The sequence below is a fragment of the Teleopsis dalmanni genome, chromosome X (genome assembly GCF_002237135.1).
Source record: "Teleopsis dalmanni isolate 2A chromosome X, ASM223713v2, whole genome shotgun sequence".
In the NCBI taxonomy this organism is placed as follows: domain Eukaryota; kingdom Metazoa; phylum Arthropoda; class Insecta; order Diptera; family Diopsidae; genus Teleopsis; species Teleopsis dalmanni.
The window spans coordinates 2,980,688-3,006,350 of record NC_051848.1 but is presented as its reverse complement, the minus strand read 5'-3'; the positions used below and the strand labels follow the sequence as shown (position 1 = coordinate 3,006,350).

Here is a 25,663-nt window from a genome sequence, read left to right as displayed (position 1 = left end):
CATTTAGAAGCCATAATTCGCCAAATTGTTCTGGATGTACAGCCTCAATTGCTCGAAACAGCTGTGAAAAATTAAACTATCAGATTGAGTTCTAGCTAGGCGCTTATTTGCCCGATATCAAATTGAAATAATAATTTTACACAATTTTTTTCAATTAACAATTTTTATGGGCAAATCGTTTAACGAGTTGAGAGCAATAGCATAAAAAAGAAGCCAGTGGAAAACTTTTTTAGATTCGTAAAGTATGAAAATAATATATATATATATATATATATATATTATCATTATTTGATTGTTTTATTTCATTTTCAATATTTAACTAGTAAAAAAAAGCAATGTGCTTTATTCGTTTTGTGTGTATCCACAGCTTGAAGAACTTTTTTAATTTGGGTTTAACAGAATTACTGTGTTGGCAACCCTATTGCAGAGAACAGCTGATTTGAGATTAAAAGCAGCAAATTGTGTTTAATTTCACAATTAAATTCTATTTAAAATTGAATTCTGTAGAAAATGCAACAAGAACCAGAAAATTGTCCCGGAGTGGAAAGTACCAATGCAGGTATGGCCAGTGCCTGTCAAGGTTGTCCTAACCAACGAATTTGCAGTGATCCAAATAAAAAATTGGAAGATCCGGGCAAGGCTTTGGTTACTGCTTCTATGAAAGACGTGAAGCATAAATTGTTGGTGCTATCAGGCAAGGGCGGTGTTGGCAAAAGTACAGTGACAATGTTGCTGACCAGGTACTTATCAAGCAAATATCATGAACAAAATTTTGGTGTGCTGGATATAGACATTTGTGGTCCATCGCAACCGCGTTTGCTTGGTGTTGAAGGAGAGAATGTACATCAGTCTGGTTCTGGTTGGTCACCAGTTGGTGTAGATGATAATGTGTGCCTCATGTCGATTGGATTTTTATTGGGTTCTGCTGATGATGCTATTATATGGCGCGGTCCCAAGAAAAATGGCATGATACGACAGTTTCTCAGTGAAGTCGATTGGGGCAATTTAGATATATTACTTTTCGACACACCACCTGGCACATCAGATGAGCATCTTTCTATTGTGTCGTATTTACGCAATGATGGTGATACTGAAAGTAAACCATTGCGTGCTATAATTGTGACAACGCCGCAGGAAATATCATTATTAGACGTACGTAAGGAAATTAATTTTTGTAAGAAACAACGCATTCCTATTGTTGGTGTGATTGAAAATATGAGCACATTCCGTTGTGGCAATTGTGGTGAAAACTCTGAAATATTCCCTGCAAAAACCGGCGGTGCGAAGACTATGTGTGAGGAAATGCAGGTACCTTTTTTGGGCTCATTGCCATTAGATCCAGAAATCACGAGAGCATGTGATTGTGGCGCCGACATTACGGAGATAAAAAGTACAACAACTGAAGCGCTGGCTAAAATATGTGATAATATAATGGGTAAACTGACGGAGTCGGATTAATATTTTATAACGTAAAGTAGTTATGCAGTTTTTGTTAATTATTTGGATTAGAAATCTATAAGAATTCACAATAAAATCTAAATAAATTTATAATAATTTACTCATATATATTAAATTGTTGTTATTGCCTTTTGATCAAATCAATCAACGGAACTCTTGTTACAGTGGCTCATAGAAGTGGTTCCAGACACTATTGTTTAAAACTGCTAAAAGTAAAAGAAATACTAATTCGCATTAGTATCTTCTTTCGCAGAGCAAAGAAGAACACTTGATCAAAGGAATGTTAGTTAAGCTATTCTTTGCTCATTCTGAAATGTACATATAAATAGTATGGTGCATCCAACCCGGCGTTTAATGTCTTTAGAAACTATTTCACCTCTGTATAAATTGGACGATATCCTTCTATGTGTTCAAGTTTCAACAAATAATGTTCTTTAATGATCTTGAAATTACCATTATTGATAGTTATAAATAATTCATGGATTAATGCGCTCTTAAAGAATAAACTATCTAATTACCCGATGCCACTGGAAAATATTAAAAAGGTACATATCATCCGAAATAGATAACCCTACAATGGAAGTGTGCGGATTCTATGTACAGAGAGGAAAACATATAAATGAATAAATGGGAGTTAGACTACCCAACGCATGTTTAAATACTGACTATTCTAGCGTACTGTACTATTGCATTGTATGTATTTATCGTTTATATGTATATTAATGCATTAGTCTAACTCCCAACGTAAGTTTAGGTAACCGTTACTGTACCCGGTTCCAAGAACGGCCGAGTCTACATCCCGGAGCCATTTGTCAATTTCAACAACCAAGTGCCGTTCACTCCCACCCCAAAGAGATTTTACAAGCAGCTCCCCGCGGGCTACAACAAAGACAATTATTGCAGCCAGTAGTTGTTTCTTAATTGCTGAGTATATATTTTACATTATAACTTAAACCATATATGCTTATAAGTAAACAAAGCATAATCCTTTCACAGTTTCTTGTGACTCTTAAAGTTCAGTTTTCAATGAGATCGATTTTAATAAAAAAAACATTTGTAGGTTAGAATATAACGTAGATTGCTTTTGATTAAACCCTTTTTCTAATTGTTGTATGTATATTATTTGAATGCCTGTTTTATTACAAAGAGCATAACATTTACCCTCAGAACAGCTACCGAAAACAAAAGTCAACTTTCTGGGACACAAACAACAATCTATATAAGAAAAAGACGAAAACACTTTAATAGTATGTTGATTGTCAGAAATTATTGCGATACTGTATTTAAGGTTTTAAAAGCATATTGCTGGAATTACAAATGCTTTTACTATGATAATTGGTTCAAGTATTCTAGATGGTCCGTTCTGATTACAACAATAAGACATAATACTATTATCATAGCTGAATATATAATCAATCACCTAGTATATACAGGTGTTCGTTTACTAATATATAATGCAGGACAAAGTAGGCTGCAAGAACGGCTGGATCTTTGTCCTAGAGCCACCCGTCAATTTTGACGACGAAATACTATTTATCACCCCCAAAAGGGATTACATAAGCAACCTCACAGGAAGAACGTCGTGTAAAAATTGTCTTAGCTCAATTAAGATCAGGATACAGCCATGCAACTCTACCCACCATGACGTCGTCCAACTGTTCTCTTGTCCCTCTGCACACACTTATCTTAGTCCAATCGGCCTTTGGACCCACTCGCTTGAGGTAGCTAGGTTTCTACGGCTGGACATGGGTTAATTTCAATTATATTCCACCTTCCGTTTGCAATTATCCCATACCCCAAACATCATATATCCACTTCCCTACCCATGTACTCGTCTTGTAATCTTTACAATTATCTGCTTTTCAAATTTCGGCCGACTACAGCAACAACAACATTACACAAACAGATCGCTGCGTACTACAACAACAACAACTTGCATCTAGTTTCTTATAATATAATTCGCACAAATTTTTTTTTAAATACTTGACAATAATGTACATTTATTTAAAAATTATTTAACAATACTTATAAATTTGCTGTGCTTGCATTTGTAGGATTAAAAATGTTTAATAACGCCCTTAACCCAATTTATGTGTGTTTCAAGCAAGGACAACTACAAATGTAGCCATACTTTCTTATGTATTTATAAAATATTTATTTGTAATTATTTTTAATATAAAATATTTAATTTTTTTGCAAAATTTACAACATAGATTTATAAGGGAATTTTGTTTTGTTCATCGTAAACGTTAATATAAAACTAAAACATGAGTGGGGTCAACTTTTACCATTGGAACACTATAACAAACACTTTAAGCTAGTTAGGTAGGTTAGAAGTATAAAACTATACAATATATATAGGTGTATTACACAACAGAGTTTAGTTAAAAAGTCATTACCACAATATTAATTAATTTTAAAAATTAATTTAATTAATTTTAAAAATTAATTAATTTTGTGATAAAGAAGTTTTCAATGGTCAAGTATGCTGTCTTACACAAAATATAAGTATAAAACAAATGTAAAATTTTGAAATAATGCTTTTGGTAAAAATTGTATAAAAACACATTCTAACAAAAAAATAAATACAAACATGCATAATGTATGCATAAATTATACAAACAATGCGTTAGGTAAACTTAAACGTAATTGCACATAACAGAGTTGGACAAGCATCGGCTTAGTTATGTGAAGAAGTTGTAATTAAAACTACTTTTGTTAAAGAAACTTAATAATAGCGAATTGATGACGTCGTAAGAAGTTGGATTTTAGGTTTACGTTTGCATTGAATCTTGCGTTTCGTTTTCACAATTTGCCGCTGCTGCATCAGTATCTTTATCGCATGGAATTAATTGTGCATCGTTCGTTATTGTATCCCTCACTGAGTTGTCGATATCTACAGCCAGGTTTGCATTTGAACTGTCTAATGAATTTGTTGTTTCATTATTTTGTTTTGCATCTGGTAAACTATATCTCTTGTGATGAAAACATAATGCATCAGTACAATCCATAACTTTATATATGCCAACAACCAAATCTGATAACTCGAACATGTTAGAACGCAACGATATGATAATGAACTGAGCATTTTTAGTTCGCTCCTGAAAGGCAAAAAAAATTTTTTTTCATTAAATTTAAATACAACATTAAATATAAAAATCTATTAAACAGTACTATATACTTCAACTCGATTTGAAACATATACATTAAAAAAAATTGAAAATAAATAAAATCCATTGAATATAATGAAATAAATAAATCATAAAAAAATATATAAATAATAAATAAATAAATAATTAAATAATTAAATAATAAATAAATAATAAACAAATAAATAAATAATAAACAAATAAATAAATAATAAACAAATAAATAAATAATAAACAAATAAATAAATAATAAACAATAAATAAATAATAAACAATTAAATCAAGTAATAACAAAATAAATAATATTAAACAAATAAATAATAATAAACAAATTAATAATATAAATAAATAAAATAATTAATAAATAACATAAATAATAAACAAATAAATAAATAATAAACAAATAAATAAATAATAAACAAATAAATAAATAATAAACAAATAAATAAATAATAAACAAATAAATAAATAACACGTTTATTCCTGATGTGTGCCCAAACTGCAGCTCTACCATCATGATTCATATATATACTTAAATAATAAATATACTTCTATATACACTCGTTGTAGTGGTTATAAATCATATTTCAAAATATGTAACTATCTTAAGTAGAGTTTATGGTTTCTCTAATATTCTTATATACTGCATACATTTACTTTAATGTTCATAAATATATTAAATTCGAAATTACCTTAATGTAATGCGCAACGATAGATATATTTTTGAAATCGAGCGCTGCATCAATTTCGTCCATGAAATACAAAGGTGATGGCTTGTAGTAATGTAAAGCAAAAACTAATGCTAATGAAGACAGAGTTTTTTCGCCACCTGATAAATTTGATATATTTTTCCAGGTCTTTTTTGGGGGTCGAACACTAAACGATACACCTTCAGTAAATGGATCCATTGAGTCGACTAATTCCAGTTCTGCATCACCGCCTTGCGTTATCATTTGATACATCTCCTTAAGTTTTTTCGTTATAATTTGAAAACCATTCATAAATTCATGGTAACGCTTCTTCCGTACATCATCATGCAACTGACGCATTTCATTTCTTTTTGCTGTAATGTCCTCAAGTCCTTTTACACGCTCTAAGTAGGCATCGCGTTTGACAATATATTCATCTATGCACGAGAGGTTTGGTTTCTTTTTCTGCAATAATTCTTCTTGCACACTCTCCTTGTACTGTATATCCTGTAATGTGTGTGAGTTCAACTCTTCTTCCGTATAGGTTTTTAAAGGTGCTTGGGGCTCTTTATCTACAGGTATTTCATTCAGTTTTAGTGGTTTCAACTGCTGTTCCCAATGCGGAATTTGTGATTTTACTTCGTTAACACGATTAGTTGTTGTGTTAAGTTTTTGGTTAATTTCAATACGCTTCAACTTTTGCTGTTCTTCAAGATCCTCGATTTCTTTTATCTCTTTTTGTACAACACTTGCACCAGATTTAGCATTAACTAAAGCTTCTTTTGTCTCTTCTAATTGTTTAGTTAATTCTACGGTTTCATCATCGTGCTTCTGGCGTTGTTCACTAAGCTCAGTTATTTCATCCTGACAATTTATAATCATCGAATTTAAATTCTCAATCTCCTTCTCAGTTTTCTGGACATTTCGCTCTGAAGAACTGACTTCAACCTTTAACTTAGTTATGTTCTTGGACAGTTTATCTATCTGATTAGATAAATTTTTAATTTTTGTCTGTACGGATTTTATTTTATTGCTATGAATTTCCTCTATATCAGCTTTCGTTGCTGCAATTTTTTTATCTAGTTTATCGGTGTCAACTTTAGCCTTTTCCACACTCTTTTGCTTCTCATTTATTTGTTTTTCTAATTCATTGACTTTAACCGTGTCGGATTTTGTTGCATCCATACGTTTCTTTTGTATCTGTAATTGCTCAAAAACTCGTGGTAATTGCTCTTCTAAACTTTTATTTGTTATTGATAGTTTCCTGCCATCATTTTCAAACTGTACACGTTTTGCTCGTAGCTGAAGCAGTTCGCGTTCAATACGACCTTGTTCTTCTTGCAAAAAATTGATTTCCGACTGAAGATTCTGGGCTTGCTCTTGCATTTCATCTAAAGCTTTTTCGTTCGTTGAGCTGTTCATATCTGGTTTGGTTTTCGTTTGCACTTTTGAGCTCATTTTTCCACGAATTTTTGAACGACCACCACCTGACATTGTACCCGATGTTTCGATTATATCACCACTGACTGTTACAATGCGAAAACGACGCGCACCAAAACCAATACGTGATGCTACTTCGAGATTATCTGCAACGAGTGTATCACGAAGAACAAAGTAAAATGCGGGCAAAACACGTTCATCTTCAACACGAAGCAAATCATAAAGTCGTGGTGTATTTTCTGGACTAAAGAATTATATTATAAAACTACTTTATGTTATCAATTTGCTGACTTACGTTTCTATACGTCCAGAATATTTACTGTAATGTTTTATTTTCTCTAATGCAAGAAACGATGCTCGACCAACACCAGCTTGTCTCAAGCTTTCGATACATTTCTGTGCTGTGCGAACATCTTCCACCAAGATATTATCTAAACGACCACACGCTGTAGAAATCGCAACATCATATTTCGAATCGATACCAGCCAAGTCGCCCTAAATATACACATTGAAAGAAATTGGTATTTAAATATATAGTATACACATACTAAACGTCCGAGTACACCAGGTATTTTCCCAGAAAGTTTTTGCCTAATCAAAAAGTCAACAACTTTATTGTTGGAACGGGCCATTCTTAAAGTGGTCACCTTTTCATCGATCTAAAAGAGAATAAAATCAATTCCTAATAAGCATACAAAGTAATTTGTGTTGTGATCAATTACTTACTTGTGACTTAAGTGCGTTGACTTGTTGTCGTTTGATCTTCTCATCTTGATTTAATTTCACCAATTCCTGCTCTTTTTCCTTGATACCTTGAGCTATTTCTGGCAGTTTTAATTGAATCTCTTCAAATTTCTCCTTTTGTGTTTTCAAATTTTCAAGAGAATCATCATAGGATGTTTTAAGAATTGAATATTTGTTTGCTTCTGCCGTTTCATCACGTTTCAGGATGTTCAATTCTTTCTCCAGCAGTATTTGTTCCGCCTTTGCACTGTCAAATATTTGTTTAAAATCTAAGAGATCCGTTTCAAGTTTAGTACGCTTTTCAATAAGAGGTTTCGTTTGCTCTTCGACAAGAATGTAATTTTTTTGTAAATCCTCATCAGCTTCTGCTTTTTGTTTAGTTAGTTTCTCCACCTTCGTTTCACATTCTTTGATTTCAGCTTCGTTCTTCTCTGGTATTTTCTTCAAAGTCTCCAAATTCTCTTCACATTTCTCTAGCGAAACCTTATTCTCTTTACGACGTTTATTAACTGCTGCCATAGTGCGTTGTACTCTAGTAAAATCACTGCTTGCCCTTTCTAGATCCTTTTCTATATTTTCCTTTTTCTTCCGTACGGCGTCAAATTCTCTGATAAATACGAACGCAATTAGAATATTATTCAAATAAAGATGGTTAATAATTTCAATAGACAGGAATAGGTAGTGTTTGCTTATAGCACTTTTGAGATATTCTAGTTGTTTTTTTTATTTTGAAGAAAGAAGGATAGTAAATTGTATGAAATAAGCAAAAGTGCACAGCCCTCAAATGTACCAAGACGTGGATGTGCTAGAGATCATTTTATTAAGGAAGGTCATTAAACAACCAAATATTACATATTAAATTATGTAGCTGAAAGCGGTTTCACAATGTATTTTGTTCTTGTGTCACTGTCCATCTTTACTAGTTTGCACTATAGCAATTTCACTCGTAAATGAAAAGCCCAGTTAGGAGTAAATGCTTGTCAAAACAACAGACGAACTTGTCTAGTTTGCTAAGGATTTGAATTATTTATTTTCGGCTCAGGAATAAAAGCAATGAGAGCTGATTGTTTCTGATGAGTCCGATAATATAATAAAAAAATGCCGACATAAGACACATGAGAATGAAAAGTAATATAAATATAAGAAAATTATATCTAAGTTTATAAATATGGTTGTTGCTTTAGTTTTAGCTGATGCGATGTGTTGGATTATTGGCATATTCAAGAAGGATTGGTACTTAATGATACAAAAATTTGATGAATTTCAGAAAAACGGACAGAAAAACAATTTTTTTTAGAATAACCCTTCTGCCTACGTCATTGTGGTGGGTTATCGACAATGTAACTAATCGTTACGACAAAAAAATCTAGACCTTCTTCTGATTTATTGTTCTAGAATGTGATTAAAGTGTGAGCGCAAATTAAACTTAGATTAAAATTGTTTGCAATGACATGGAATATCCGCTTGCAGTTGTAGTTGAATATTAAGTACTTAATATATTATATAAAAATTTGGATAATATAATGATTACTATTGTTCATTTCCTGCATGTGGGATTTCAGAATTCTATTTTTTTTTCTGTATAGTTAATGTATAGTTAAAAAAAACGATTAAAAATAAGAACTGAAAATGGGCAAGAAATGTATTCAGATCTTGCATTTTTACTTTTAAATTTTTCTGTCAATATGAAGACAACTTGCAACTTTAAATTTAAAAAAAAAATGTGATGCTTACTTGATTTCTTTACGTTCTAAGTCTTCTTTTTCTTTGCGCTTTGTTTCCAATTCTTTAGAAATTTCATCATGTTTCATTAATTCATCACGCACCTCTTCTTGTTTTTTGGTGTATTCCTCTAATTTTTTACGTTTTTCACTTATGTACTTTTGTATTCTCAGGTTTTTAGTACGTGTATTTTCATTCTCAAGCCTCAAATAGTCCAAGGCTTCATTATATGGTTGTTCCAAATCATTCATTTCACGTTCAGATATTTTTAAGCGATTATGTTTTTCAGTGCGCTCGTCTGTTAACTGTTCAACGCGTTCGTTAATTTTTTGAAGCGGTTCCTTGTACCGACTTGTGCCGATAATGTCTTCCAAGTACTCCAACATACCGGTCTCATTTTCGTTCTGCCCTTTTGCTTTCATCATCGCTATCGATTCTACTTCGCCCTAATATATTTGTATAAGAATATTTTCAATACAATAACTAAACTATCTATTATATATAATAACTAAACTAACCTGTAGAATTAAAAACCGATTATGATCCAAATCGACATGATGCGTTTTTAACAATTTTGCCACCGCTTTAAACTGTACACGTCTTCCATTTATTGTATAATACGAAGAATTATCACGAAAAGCTACCCGCTCTATAACTATTTCACTACCTGGTATATCTTTACACGATTCGTCATCCACATCCACTATTTGGCGAAAGTGTACCGCAACGGAACAAGAAGGGGTGTTTGGATAATTTACTGAATTGTGTAACAAAGTTGATACTTTTTTGCATCGTATTTTATTAGCGCGATAGCCGAACACAAATAATAGCGAATCAATCACGTTGCTTTTACCGCTACCATTCGGACCAATAATAGCAGTAAATCGCTAGAATATAAAAAAAAATTTCATTAATCACAAATAAAAATCGCTCAAATTTGGTATTGTTGTTATATACGTACATGATGAAAAGGTCCCAACTTTACTGTGTTTGCATAACTTTTGAAATTGTTATTAATTATTTTCGTTATAATGAGCCTTGGTCCGGTACTTTCCATGGAACAGTGAGGCGGGATTGGTGGCGGTATATATATGTCACCGATACGCGTCCCTCCTTCTTCATCATCCGATATGGTAGCTTCATCCAATGCATGCCCTGGCGCATCTGTAGCACTTACTGCTTGGTTATTTGACTCAATAACTGGTACAGGGTTGTGTGTTTGCTTAATTGGTTGTGATAGAGTTGCCTCATCTTGCTTCGAAGCATTTGGTTCAGATGTTTTGTTTGCGTTTAAGCGCGTATCTTCAACTTCGGCTGCATTTCTAGATACGTTTTTGTTAGCATTGGCTTTTGTGCCTTTTTTACGTGTTGTTGATTCATCTTTATCTTCATCCTGTTTTCGTTTACCTGCACCGAATTTGCCCGAATTTCGATTTGCATTTCGTCGATTTGACATAGTTACCTCGCAGCCACTGTTTTGGTAGAGACTATTTTGTCTCTATCACTTAGTTATTCAAATTGAAACATAAAACTTATTAATGTTATATATATTGAAGGCAATTAAAATTCGCGCGTCTTGCCTCTAATTCTTTACAGCTTCACAGGGCAAGCGACTTAACGCAAAGCTATTTTCAAAAATGACGTTTTAGAGCTGCCAACACTGTTTCAACTTAATTTTATTAAAATGAAACGTAAATGCGTACGTTGTTAATTGAATACGCGTAAGTAATATTTTGGGTGTACAAAAATATTCAAATTTATATAAGTACAAAATTTTTTAAATCATTTTTAAAAATTGGCGCTAAATATTGTAATTATGTATAAATCATTTTACATAAACAGTACTCTATAAACTGAAGGGAAAAATAATTAAGAGATTGTTTGAATTTATTCAGTGATGGAGCTGATTAAACAAATTACACTTTATTATATTAAATTATATTATATTATACTAAATTATACTTTATACAGTTTATTAATTTTGCAAATTAAATAATTTATTTATATTATTTATTATATTATATATATGCTAATAATATTTTAATATAATATTGATATGTAAGATCTTGTTAAAAATTTTAATTAAGTTTTATATTAAACTTCAACACTTATTATTAAGTAATTTTTATTATTCCATTTCGCATTATTTTTATTTACATTATATTTGCACCTGAAAAAACTATAGAGCCGATTTCAGTTTTAAAATTTTACATTACTCACTAACAAATTTGCTTTTGTGTGATTAACAAATTATTCCATAATTAAAATTAGTCTTCGGTACGTATTATGGTAAACTTCACTGCTTACATATTTTTACACTTACAGTGTAGCTTTTAAAAAAGTTATTAAGATTAAATGGTTATACAACCATATCTAACTAAATATAATAAATTTTCGTTGTAACATCTTACACCACTTATCGAAAACTTATTAAGTTTACGATAAGTTTGGAAACAAATATGTACTTTACGTTGCAACATCATAAAATTTTCGGTTCCGGTAAAATTACTATTTGCTCAATTTTGGCGGAATGACGCTCTGATACTTACGTTACGTTATTAAAAAACGTATTGAAAAATATTTGTTTAGGGTTGTAGCGTTAATTTTAATTCGTACGGATATTTTAGTACAGTTTTAATTATTATTATTATTATTACTTTTATATAGTATGGTATATATAATACTAATGATACATTAAATATTTAATAAAATAAATGTTGTATTGTTTATAAATGTGTAAAATAAACTATTTTAAATGGTCTTCCATCAATACATGTGCAAATATGTACTGCAGACTTATGCTTTACTAAAACAAAATAAACAATTGCATACACCTGCGATACAGTTAATATACAATGCTTGCTTCCACGGTCATAATTTATTTAGTTACATAAAAAAATTTTATGGTCCTAATATTGATCTAATATTTGATCAAGCTGTTATTTTATTATTACGCAAATTCAGATCACATAAAAATATTTTAAAGTTGTTACTAAAGATTAGGATAATATATTATAATACGAAGGATAATATAATATATATAATATATTATAATATATTATATGAAGGATAATATATTATACGAAGTGCTTTCATAAATGAGCTCATTATCAATAAATCAGCTGATTTAAGGCGAATAATGTCGAATGCAACACTTAAAAATTAATTGCCTACAAGAGAAATTGCAAAAAGATGATACTGCAATAAATCTCGCATTGTTACAATCCTGTATTACAATAAATCGAGCGTTGGGACAGAATAATGTGTTTTCACGATATGTGGTATTCCGACCGAATATTTTTGCTTTCAATATATAGTAAAAGCGTTTAAAAATTAACTCGTGTATTAATATTTTGTTTAACTCCACATTTGGATCATAATAACAGTAACGACCAAATACAAAGTTTGATGGAAGACACTTCTATCCACTATAAGTGGGAAGGGTTTGTGGTTTGACTATCTAATAGTACGTTCACATTGCATGATTAAGGGTATTTAAACTACACCGTCTCTTATTTTAATTAAGATATTATCACTTTTGTGATGAGTGCGGAAAAAATATGGTGGTGAAGAAAAATTTGCTATAAGGATATCCCGCATATAGGTATTAGAGTTTTGTCTTCTTTTGAAAAAAATGATTTGTTGGGTTAAATAAATTTAAACGAAATCATGAAAGGCCACCGCATGCAGTGTTTTCTTCGTTTTGAATTTTTCTTAATGAAAAATGCATCATAATAAATCAAATATTAAAAATAAAGTAAATAAAATGTTTACTTACTCCGATAAGTTTTGATCTCTAAATTTTTGAGAAACTATTCCAATATCGTAAAAAAATTTACGATATGAAGATATTTGTGATATTGCACAGAAGGTAAATACCAATTTAAATGAAATTTTTTGTTAATCCTGACTTAAATTGGATTTTATTTTTGTATATTGAATCCACAACTTAACAACATATTCAGACCGATAACCTTGCTGACAGCTTTGATCCAATATTACTCCCACAATGTAAAAATACTTTAATCTGAGAATCAACACTTCTGAGTGCATATCTGTGTTTGGAACGTGATAAGTAAATTAAACCAGTTTCATTACTAATAATGCACGTGTAATATTTGCACGCGTTTCGAAATTAGTTTCTTTCCAAAAAACAAGATTAATCCTGGGGTATAGAGTTTGTTTTGTACGTACTTTTTGTGATGTTATAGAGTTGTCTGTCCATTATAATGGTTGGTATTTTAATTAATTGTATGTATTGCATATTTGTTCTTAAAAGAATAAAAGTAGTAAAAATATTTGTGATAGCTTTCTACCATAGCATTTGTTTTTATCTCCTAATCACCTAATCATAGCCTCCGATAACACGGTAAGCTCTACTTATTGAGGCTAGCAGGTATTTATACGTGTTACGCTAAAATATATTCTATTGCCACCGATGGCAAACAAGTCGGATAGGCGCATGCTTTTTTGGATTGGAGGAAATGAAAAAGGATTAGAGTTGAGTAATGATATTAATGTGTGTATTAATATGAAACTCAAAAATGGATTGGTAAAAAAACGACTCGCATTTGTTGTTACAACGTCTAACTTGAGACAATTGTGCAGAGAGGTGAACATTTGGGTTTAGTATCACTTACAAGTTTTTACTTCCTTTACTAGTGAAGTATATGTCATAAACATATTTATCGCACGTATCACAAAAATCCCCTTATGTAGGAAAAAAAAAACAATAGGAGGAAGATATTTAATATCAAGTATAATAGGGATATGAAACAGACCTATGCAACAAACCCATAACATATGAATCAGCAATGTACATATCAGAGAAAGCTAGATATGGCTTATTCAGAATCTATTACATCTTTTACATATATACGAATGACGCCTGCTCTAAGGTTTTTAGGTGTGCGGGGCACACATTAACATAATTTGCAAAATGTCAAAGAAAATATATAACTTCATTAAAATATCTACATCCAGAATTAAAATAATTTATTACATTTACATATGCATATATATTTTTAAAGAATAAAGTTTTATAAAAAACAATTAAATACAATTAGCTTCAATAGTAGTTAGGTGTGCTCATAAGTTTGCAGTTCAAATCGCAAAACATTTCTATTACATTTCGTGTCTCCCCTTTTAGCAGTAGCAGCCACGAATTTTTGCCGCTAGTTGTACGCAATAATTGGTCGCACATTTATACGTTGCAAGTGTTTTCGATTTTATTTGATCACTGCATAAACATGTATGGCTTTGAGTACATACTCTTTTGCTTGAAAAAAGTTGCTTTGATGTTGTGAGAAGTATGTATGTATGTGAAAAATTATGTTTATTCCATATTGATATAATATTAAACTAATATATATAAATGTAAATGAATAATTTAATTTATTTAATATTTAATTTTGTTGATTTATTTTTATAAGTGTTATTGTGAATGTATTGTCGCCTTATTTTGCAAGACTCGAGTTCGATCCCTGGTACTTGGAGTCTCAAAAATTATTTACGGATAATTAAATACAAGAATTATTTCCAAGCCCACTGATGATGGGTATTTGGCAATACTCGAAACAGCTGTATGATCAGCCAAAAATTCAATTTATTAAAATAATATAAGATGAATTTTTGTTGTAGTTCAGTAGTTCACTACTGTTTGAAAAAACCTCTTCTCGCGTGATATAATTTAGTTATTATTAATAAAACATCTTATCGATTTGAATTAAACACCTTCCATATAGAGCACGCGTCGTCAATAATATATATACACATATGTATAATACGCTTCTAAATACATCTCTGAAATACAAAATTTAAAATTTAAAGAGCACAAAAAAATAAGAAACAATAAGAAAATTATTAAAATCTGTTTTGTTTTTTAAGAATGTTAACTTTTATTTCGTGCGTTATTTTTTAGTATAATTCTATACGTATTTCGGCAAATTCGCTTTTGCCTTCATCAGGAGGATTCCTAATATTAAAATAAAAGTTAACATTCTTAAAAAACAAAACAGATTTTAATAAAAATTTCGACGTAACAACTCAAAAAATTAATAACAAAATTATAATAAGAAAATGTTTAAAAAAATTAAATAAGTAATTATGCTAAGAGCTCACAACTTACAATCGAATGCGTCCGCTATGCAAGACACGGACGCATCCAGTCTTCGAGACATATACGTAAAATGTCTTCAAAAACATTTGGCTAATTTGTTCGAAAATATTTTCCATGATCGTCATACATTTCGATCGATTAGTCTGCAGGCATGCATTCATTTATGCGAGACATCTTCGATGATGGATTAATTCGTTTTCTACTGGGTTACCAATAAAGTTATGCTTGTGTGTAAGGTACTTTATAAGTCTTCAATGCTGCAGGCTTTTTCTTGCATTTCCGTTAAGTGCTTTATATCCGCGTAAAAAGTTTGCTTTAGCTAAACAAATGAACAATAAATTGTTAAGACATGGAAGAATATTTTAAAAATAAAATTTTTTTTAATTAAAAGAAGTAGAAATATTGTCATTGATAAAATATGCTTAAATTTTTATTATTAAATATGGGAAATATATTTTTTTTTTCTTCATATTTTTCTTGTGAAATTGTTTAATGTGTTATATAATATGTATATAATTAAATTGTATTTATAGTACATTATTTTATTAATATATTTTGTTGCTGATTATTTTGAAATTTATTTTTTTTTTAGTTATCGCTTGACGCTTTGAAGTTCAATGCAATTTAGAAAATTTTGCACTTGCCATGCAATTTTTCTTTGCAAAATAAAATAAATATGCGAACATTTGCGTTTACATAGTTTATTCATATTTTTATTATCAATATTTTAATTATAAAAAAAAAACAAAAAATTTTTATGAAAATAATTAATATTTTCTTTAATTAAATTTTTTTTATTTGTTTACTAACAACTGTGCTATGAATAAATACGAGTGCGAAAGCAAAGTAGAAGAAGAAGAAGCATTGCTTTGCAAATCTACTCACGCGTATTTGAATTTGAAAGTCACAGCTTAAAACTCCACAACAAAAATAGCAGCAGAGGCAACGACTGCGGCAGCGGCAGCATTAATGTTAGCTTTTACAAAAACAATACAACACATAATAACACATAGAAACAACAACACAAGAGTGAGACAAATTTTCACCACAAAAAAATAAGAGGTTCAAGAGTGAAGCAGCACAGCCAGCAGCCAGCAGTCAGCAATGAAGCAATTTCAAACTGAATCATAAGCAAAAATTTTGTTTATGTTTTATTTTTGTTGTCGTTTTTGTTTTTGTTTCGAATAACGAATAACGAACTGATCTACCAACTGATCAGCATCATGTCGAGCCATTTCCTCAGTTGAAGACTCACCATTGAGTTAAGCAGCAGCAAGCAGACTTGTTGGTATATTGACGCATTCTTTGACCAATAGAACAGAAGACGTTTAAACATAAAATCATCATCGATAGCATATCGTTTTTGTTTTATTTTTTAACTAATTAACGTGTATTTCGTGTAGTTCTTGTGTATTGCGTGTGTATTGTGTTGTGTTGTGTTGTGCGTAAATGACGCGTAAATTACAACTCTTCAAGTAAAGCTTATGCTGCTGCTGTAATTCGTTTGCTGTTGTTGTTGTTTTTTTTATGTGTTTATGTGCAAGTTTGCCACTATTCCATTCAAATACATGAGAAGCCATAAAGCAGAGTATGATGCTGCCGTTGTTGTTGCTGCAGTGCTGCTGACCTTTATTATTTTCCTCACCAATGACGGTATATATAATATTTACTTCCTAAGCGTATATTAAAATTTTTTTGTTTCATTTATTTAATGCATTTCCTATTTATTTATAACATATTTTTTAAATCAGCATTTTTAACCTTTTTTAATATAAATAATTCAGTTTATCAATGAAAGTGAAACTTAATTAACATAAAAATTATTTATTTATCCAAAATAATAAAAATATTTTAAAATAAAACATGCATGGCTTCGATACGATTTCCTAGGCTCCACTATTTAAGAGTTGTGATTGTTCTTAAGTTTACCATACTAATATAATCATATATGATAAATGACATAAATCGAATTTTCTATAACTCGAACTAAAAACAGAGTTTTAGCGAGCAAATTACATACAATTATGCTTCCATAACTCGAACTTCTATAGCTCGAATTTTTCTATAACTCCAATAAAATTTTCTCGAAATATAACTCGAACTTCTATAACTCGAATTTCTCTATAACTCCAATAAAATTTCCTCGAAATATAACTCGAACTTCTATAACTCGAATTTCTCTATAACTCCAATAAAAATATTGCATTCTACAAGTCGAATTTTTGTTTTAAGGCCGTGTGCGAGTTCGAGTAAATTGATGGTAAATAGAGGAAAATAGTAAATTATGTATGGTAGCGAATGTTGGTATTTACCAAAATTTCGAGTAAGGTAAATTAGATAAAAATTAGGTAAATTATGTGTTACCATTGTGAAAATTTTATAAGATGTTTAATAAATAAATAAATAAATTTGAAAACTTTTAGCCAAAAATAATAAATAAGTGCAATAAATAAATAAATAAATATTTATTTACATAAGTGCATTGTAAAAAATCCCTAGGAAATTTCAATTTACTTTACCTCAATTTACACGAACTCGCAGACGACATAAGTATGAATTCATTTTGGTGTTAGGGGAAGTCCTTTTTTCCAAATCAAATGTTTACTTTTTTTTCTTATGTTGAAATGCATAGAATTGGCACTTCTTCTTTCGCCGAATATGACATCTAAATTCCAACCACTTGATTAGGGAGTAATTCAAAATTTAGAGTGCAACTTTCGCAACAGAACCGTAAAATAAGCACTAAAGCGTATAGAAGCAAATAAAAAGCAGAATATTACACTTATGGATTGCATACATCAGGTAACTATAGCTTAAGATATAGAAGTAAGTAGTCAAATGATCGCGCACTGCTCTAAAAAAGCTGGATTTGGCCAATTTTCTACATGGGACGAACTCAACGATATTCTTTTAGTTTTCTTGAATAACATTTATGAAGACCGTAAATTGATGTAAAAGTAAAATAAATAAAATCGCTTCCAATGCTACTCTTAAGGACTATATTGTGCTTGACAATGAAATTTGTACAATAACCTTTCCTACATTATTGAGCATTATAGCTCTGAATTATTGGATCCGATTGTAATTGCAAAGGAAAGTGATGATAAGGGTTCGGTGAATGAAATTGTTCATCAGCCTTCCAAGAATGAAGTAGAAGACTCATTCAAAATTCTGAATTTTTATTTGCTGCACTTCTGTGCTGCATTCGATTTCAAATAAATAAATAAATATCTTAAAATGTAATTTTAGTTTCTTTCAAAAATGAAAAAAAAAATTAAAAAATTTTCGAACTCAAAGTGTCCATAAGTCGAATATATCGATTTCATTTGCTTTACGATATATCAGACTTTATTTTGGCTATAAAGTCATATCATATTGGTTATTTAAACAGTAGTTTCTTGCTTCATCTATCGGCTAGCGAACCTAGTACATGATGGCCGTGTTCTAATAAGAAAAAATCTAGCAATCTCATTGAGATGTTCCGTAAGTACATCAGTCTTGTTTTTGTTGAAAGATCATAGCTGTTTAGGGAACCATATCAGAAAATTAAATCTGCTATTTAACCACTCTTGTCGATGAAAGTGTTTCACAATTGCTTTGTTACTCCTCATTGCATGCGATGCGTTGGTTGACTATGCTAGGCAATACTTTTTTAAAAATCTTAACCGGTTCCAATACCTCTCTAAAGAGCATCTTAGAGTATGTCAAGGGTTAAAAATGGTTTTTAAACCTTTAAGTTCTTATATGGTATATGTGTAGATATGTATTTAGGATCGCCGGTATAACCTAACCTAACCTAACGTAACCTACATTGACCTACAACATACAGAAATCTACAAAACCTACAAAAACTTAAATGTGCTACAAAAAGTATTTGATGTTTTCCTTTAAAATGATTGGTCACATTTGTCAATAGTTTTTTTAGAGTGCAGATAATACAAATAGATTAACTGGTTATTAATGCACATATTATATTAACATTGCGTTCACACTGCACAATTAGCGAAGCCCTATTAATATTAATTACACAATTTCAATTAAGTGTTTATACTACGTTCAATTCAATATCATCGCCCGAAATCAATTTATCTTCCCAACGCTATGTTACATGAATATTTATACGAAGCTCATAAGAACCTTTTTAATTGATTATACTTGTATTATTAAAAATTATAAATATTAATAATTATGGTCTAGCAACCTACCTACTTGACAGCTGACAGCTGATTTGTGTTTTACTTGTCAATAAAAAAATTTTCAAAGTACATTATAAATTTTGAAACATAGTTTGTGTTTCCAGTTTTTTCTCTGAGAAAACTTAATTTCTATAACTAAAAATAATATTTCAACATACAAGTATTTCAACTAAGTTGCAAAATTCGTTCTATCTTAAAATTCTAAATACGCTATTTTGTAAAATTGAAAAATGTTTAACTTGAGGCAACTAGCTAGACGTATGGCTTATATCTCCTTCCACGGAAGAAAAAATCCTACTGTTTCTTCATTTAGTACAAGCAGTATCAGAAAAATAGGCTATAAGGGGACTAAATCCGTTGATGCCTTCTTCTTTGACACTGATGATGATAGGAATCTTCCTAGGGTGGTGGATATAGATATGGACAAGATGATGGAAGACGATAACGAGGTTGACGATGATGACATCATTGATGGAATCAAAACTGATCTAATACTCCCAGATGATGTAAAGAGGGAAATCATAAGTAAAGTGAGTAGTCCTGTCGAAAATGTGATTCCGGTTGATATGCATGATGGTGTTTTCTCTGGTGGTCTTGACGATAGGAATCTTCCAAGGGTGGTTGACATCGATATGGACGCAATGATGGAAGATGAAGATGATGATTCTGACATTATTTTTCAAGATGATCTTGGTGCAATAAAACCAGAACTTCTACTCCCAGAGAAGGCGAAGACTGAAATTGCACCCGCTGAAACTTTGTCATCAGCTGAACTAGATCCAATTGCATTGGAAATTAAAAGTCTCCTACGCAATTCCATTGACGAAGAACAAAACAAGCGTTTTGCAGAGAAAATGGTTGGAACTAGATTGGATTTGGCAGATATAAAGTTGCCGGAACCGACGGTTCCAGAAGAATAAAATCATTATTGCGAAATTATCTTTCAAGGGTTTTTTTTTTAGAAAAAGCAGTGGAACCGGTGGTTCTAGAAAATTAAAATTAATGCGATATTATTTTTGATTTAATTATTTTTTGTCAGTATTATAATATATAGTTTGATTTAATAAAATTTTTTTTACCCAGTTATAAATAGTGTTATTTTTTGTAGTAAAGTCAAGTATTCCTGATATTCTGTCCAAATCTTCTGGGCAAGTCAGCACATAACTAAGATCACTTATAGAATGATTGAGTTTTACGTCATTTAATATTTGTCCCTGTAACCAAACCGACTAGTCGGTCTTTCCTTGGATGAACTTTCCTTCGACTCAGTTGGTGCCTGATTGAAACAAGCTGGTTCTGTAGTGACTTTAAGAGAACTATCTATCAAAAATAATTTGAAAGGCAGCGCGTTTAAGTTTTTTAGATAAGGTAACCGCGGAGATATATATTTGGAATTAAATACCGTTTTCACATATATTAGAACTCTTCAAACATAGGTTTCCTATGCCCATGGTAAGTTGTAAGTAGTAGTTGTAGTGTCCTCAAAACTTCTCATGTTTTGCCAAATAATTTATTAAAAATTTATAATTTCTTGTAAAATTTAGATAATAGAATTTTTATATAGGTTTCAAATACAGATTAGATTAAATAAATATTTTATTTTATGGTTTATTTTAAGTGCGTCCTATCACTTGTGCATCCATTAGCACACACACGGATGAGTGTGGGCATACTTTAAGACGTCCAACAAGTTTTTTCAAACGACATGTAGATTTCTCTTTTCTGAAGAAATTTTTCAAACACTGGATTCCTTTTACAAGTACATCACGTGTTAAAATGGAATTTTACTTATACAAACGTGATTTTGCGGATTGCGGACGTCAAATTGTCACGGATGATACTGAATCGTTAGATATTTCCGGTTTTAATGGCGATCAACCAACAAGGTAGGATTACTTTGTTAGTATATAATTTATAAAGAATCAAATATATTTTATAATCAAACTGTTAACTTCACTATCGCTTGCTCAACCATGCAGTCGTCTATCGTCTTGTATAATTCCTGATTGATTTATTTTTATTTCTCATCATATTCTCTTTCAGCTTGTTACCGTGCAAATATCACGATTTTTGCACGGTTTTTTTGTGAATTAACTGTCTTCAAGCCAATCATTTCTTCAACGGCTTTCTGTCTTTTGTCTTCAACGGGTTTCAAATTTGGCTATTGTGAGTAGTCGCAAGATGCTAAATCTGTTGAACATATTGGAATAAGCGGTTATCCACGTATTGAGTTATATGTAATCCTGACATTCTTTTCAAATACTTCACAAGCAATTTATTAAAATTACGTAGAAATCATCGTTGCTTGTTTGATGTTAATTGTCTTATGACTATAAACTAATTAAACAAAAAAAAATCGAATATTTCCTAAGACCACTGATGATGATTAGTATTTGGTAATACTCCAAACAACGTTGTATGGTCAGCTAAACTTCAATAAATCAACTAAAATGTCTGTTGTTGCCTTTTCATTTCTATTCAAACCCTCAAAAACTTATTTTGTCGCTTTTATAGTATGAACCATTAAATATGCTAGTGCTTATTCCAATCCTTCACACATTTTTAAAAGTCTGATTTGAGGTATTGATTTCATCTACTTCTGTGAATTTTTTTTTTACATCCTCGAATCGACTGAGAATGGCTTTCACGATATGATTATTTCAGTTTTGGAATCAAAAAAAAAAATCACACGAAGTGTCATAACAGATGCTCGGTCACTCACGTCAGTTGATTTGTTTTGATTCGTGCACAAAGCTAGCTTTGTGCCATCGCAGAATACTCCAGAGTATAATTGCAAAAATCATTTATGTAGCCACATTGGGTAAGAGATCACATTTAAATATCACCTAATAACATCATACAGTTTGCCGCTAGTTTTTAAGTAAGTACATCTATATTAAATACGGCTAATATACATATATACTTAGTATATGTAGTTAGTATATATACGAATCCATTAGAATGCCAATTTTTTTTTGTGTCAGACGATTTGTAGATTTTCTTTGTAGTGTTGCCCTTCATTTTTCATGTGTGTTATGACGAATTATTTTCGTTATGAAATCCCAAATTACAAACTGTACGCCTCATAATGCCATTATATATGCATCTATTAATAAATAATTAGCGAAAGTATCAAGCAATCTTATATTTGTATTTAATAACAGAACTGACAGAATGAAATGAGATCACCATTTACCAGAAGAAACTTTCAGTTCTTATTTAATGATTTTATGAGCACTGTAGCCAAATTAAAAATTATATACATATATATAAATAATAATATGTATATATAAACTATTACTCATTTTCTTAATGGATTAAGTAATACAACTTTAATTATTATTTAAAAGTTTACTTCACTTAATTATATAATTATTTATTACTATACATTGAATGAAACTTCCTCTTAAATTACTAAAAATATGTAAAAATAGACAAACAAATGTATATAAAATATGTTGGGCAAAAAGTATTCGGCATTTTTTTCAAACATTTGAAACATTATTGTTTTTATTCTGATTGACAAAACACAAGTATTACCCATTTATTTCGATTACTTCATACGATATTTCCACTACTTACTTAGTAAGTTACTTAAGTAACTTTAGGATTTTGTCGTTTCCATTGCAATAAGTAACTTATTGTATGTGAAAGTGTTTTTATGTGTTAGAAATTTCTTTAAAAGTTTTAGGAGAGCTTCTGTTTCTTTACAAAAATTGTACTTAATAATACATCAAATAAAAAATTAAATATGTAATTGATATATTTAATCAGTTATATAGATTTTATATATATCAATTACATATTCAATTAAGATAGAATCTCCCTTTCAATTATATCTGTCACAGTTGTGGAGAAAATACCTCCTATTCGTTTTGTATTTGTCCGCCACATGCGCGGCACCGCCTTACAACTTAAGAGGCTTTCTTTTCTGAAAATCTTGGTCAATTACAAGACCTCTCATTAATTAGGTTTATAAGCTTTGCGAAAGGTTGAAGGTGGTTTTAAACCTCAAATGCTTTCCTTATACAGTACCACGATGAACCGATAGGGTTAAATGGATGCCTTGGAATCGGCGATACAACCAACCTACCTACCTACCTAAGTTAGTTTCTATTCTCTTAAGATAATTTTAGAAAAGGTAGCGAGGTAACGTATTGTGTTGTCTACATACATCTGCCATGTATTGTCAGTCAAAGTTAAATTCTTTTCTTCGAGAATTCAGTTCTTTAGTAAAAATTCTGTTTGCTACCTGTACACAATATATAGAGGTTAATGTCCTGGAAATAATATAGCTTATTATGTTTAAATTTGCCTTTGGTTTTAATTGATCAAATATTTACGTTTTATTGGACATTTTAAATCAGTCTTACTTATAATAGTCGTTGCTTTTTTTTTTTTTTGCAGAATCATAATTCATGGCTGGATGAGTCAAAGCAAAGGGTCGTTTAATCGTGCCGTTAAGAATGCTTATCTTAACTTAGTGTCACAGTTTGCTGTTGAGCAATTAGATAAAAAAGATTGCACGCCGAGTATTGAAGATTTAGACGTGAATACTCCAGCACTTGACAATGCTTTAAATGATGCAACAAACACCACACATATCATACAAACCATGCATAACATCACAGATTTCAATGTCATCGTTGTGGATTGGAGTCTCATATCATCCAATGTTAATTATTTTGGTGTTGTAGACTTGATTGAGGATCTTGGCTTTTTATTAGCTGAATTTGTGCATTTCCTGCATATGCGTACCGGTTTGCATTATGACGATGTTTATTTGATAGGACATTCACTAGGTGCGCAAATAGCTGGTAGCGCGGGTAAACAAGTCAAACCGTTCAGATTTAATACAATATTTGCTTTGGATCCGGCTGGTCCAAAATTCCGTGATTTAAGCGATGAACATCGGGTGGATCCAACAGATGCTACATACGTAGAATCTATACAAACTAGTAGCAGTTTAGGTTTTGAAGAACCTGTTGGACATGCAACATTTTATCCAAACTATGGAAGAGATCAGAAGAATTGTTATATTTATGGTTGTTCACATTCGCGCGCCTATAATTATTTTGCGGAGTCTATAACAAGTACCAAAGGATTTTGGGGTAAACTATGTAAACGCAAATCTGAAGATATTTGGTTAATTTCGGATAGTGGTGCAGAGTTCCGAATGGGTGGTGAGCCATCAACACCGAAACGTGGTACATTTTATTTAAAAACAAATTCTGAGCCACCTTATGCAATGGGACGACAAATCTTATCTGATTAAATAGATTAAATGAATATAATATTTTGAATTGAAAGTTGTTGAGCTGCACGAACTGGAGTATATAGTCAAGAATCAAGAAATGCTGTATAAAAAATCGACTGAAAAAGCTATGACAAAGGTCCATAATATGCAGAAATCATTTAGGATAACATTGCGTCATTATGGATGTTCTTTTTAAGATTGATTATGTATAAGTTATTTATTATTATGATCATTGAAATATTATTTATCGAATAGTGATTGGATGTGCAATTTGATTTTAAATCTTACAAAAAAGCTTTATCAATTGTAATACGAAAAGAACACTTGCTCGCTTAAAACTTTACATATGAAATAAGACACTTACTGGCTTAGCAAGCAGAGTAAGTCGCTCTTTGCCTACGAAAATAAAGAAAAAATTATAATGATGTTTATTTTATTTTATTTTAGTTAAAAATTATTTTTGTTCTATCACAAGAAATTAATTTCGAAAAAAACAGAGCGAAATATTGAAAAAATTTTAAGACCAAAAATTTAATTTTTGTGCCAGTGAGTTTTTGGACTGATTGTACAGCTATTTCAGATACTTCAAATATTTTTTACATAAGTGGTCTTTAGACCACTTATAAATTTGTAAAGTTGTGCGTACATAATTTAAATTCTTTCTTACTTACTACTATCCTTCTCTCCTAAATGGAGCACAGGGTCTTACTACCTCAATAGACCTGACGAGTAAAAAATTTGACTTAAATTGATGCTTGTACATTTAAATAGGCCGAAAATGCCACATGTAATAAATGTGCATTTGTGGTATATGTTGGATATAGACTAATTTTTAATAAGGCAAGTAACTATTCAGCATTTGATCGATCTGTTTGAACCGTTTTTGTGAT

At 30.7% G+C, this 25,663-nt stretch overlaps 3 protein-coding genes across 3 annotated transcripts; 2 read left to right on the top strand and 1 right to left on the bottom strand.

Moving 5' to 3' along the window:
• The first annotated feature begins 424 nt into the window (after nt 1-424).
• On the top strand, nt 425-1,562 carry LOC119687270 (cytosolic Fe-S cluster assembly factor NUBP1 homolog). The gene has a single exon (XM_038101529.1). The coding sequence runs from the start codon at nt 511-513 to the stop codon at nt 1,456-1,458; it is 948 nt and encodes a 315-aa protein (XP_037957457.1). The 5' UTR covers nt 425-510; the 3' UTR covers nt 1,459-1,562.
• A 2,366-nt stretch (nt 1,563-3,928) lies between these two features.
• Nucleotides 3,929-10,840, bottom strand: LOC119687445 (structural maintenance of chromosomes protein 4). Its single transcript, XM_038101765.1, has 8 exons — nt 10,164-10,840; nt 9,721-10,089; nt 9,215-9,648; nt 7,463-8,087; nt 7,285-7,395; nt 7,032-7,231; nt 5,300-6,980; nt 3,929-4,559 (listed from the first exon to the last, which is right to left on the bottom strand). The coding sequence occupies exons 1-8, from the start codon at nt 10,656-10,658 to the stop codon at nt 4,233-4,235; spliced, it is 4,242 nt and encodes a 1,413-aa protein (XP_037957693.1). The 5' UTR covers nt 10,659-10,840; the 3' UTR covers nt 3,929-4,232.
• A 5,283-nt stretch (nt 10,841-16,123) lies between these two features.
• Nucleotides 16,124-25,198, top strand: LOC119689218 (phospholipase A1). The gene is made up of 3 exons (XM_038103998.1): nt 16,124-16,973; nt 21,135-21,402; nt 23,924-25,198. Exons 1-3 carry the CDS (start codon nt 16,856-16,858, stop codon nt 24,789-24,791), a joined length of 1,254 nt encoding a protein of 417 aa, XP_037959926.1. The 5' UTR covers nt 16,124-16,855; the 3' UTR covers nt 24,792-25,198.
• The last annotated feature ends 465 nt before the right edge of the window (nt 25,199-25,663 follow it).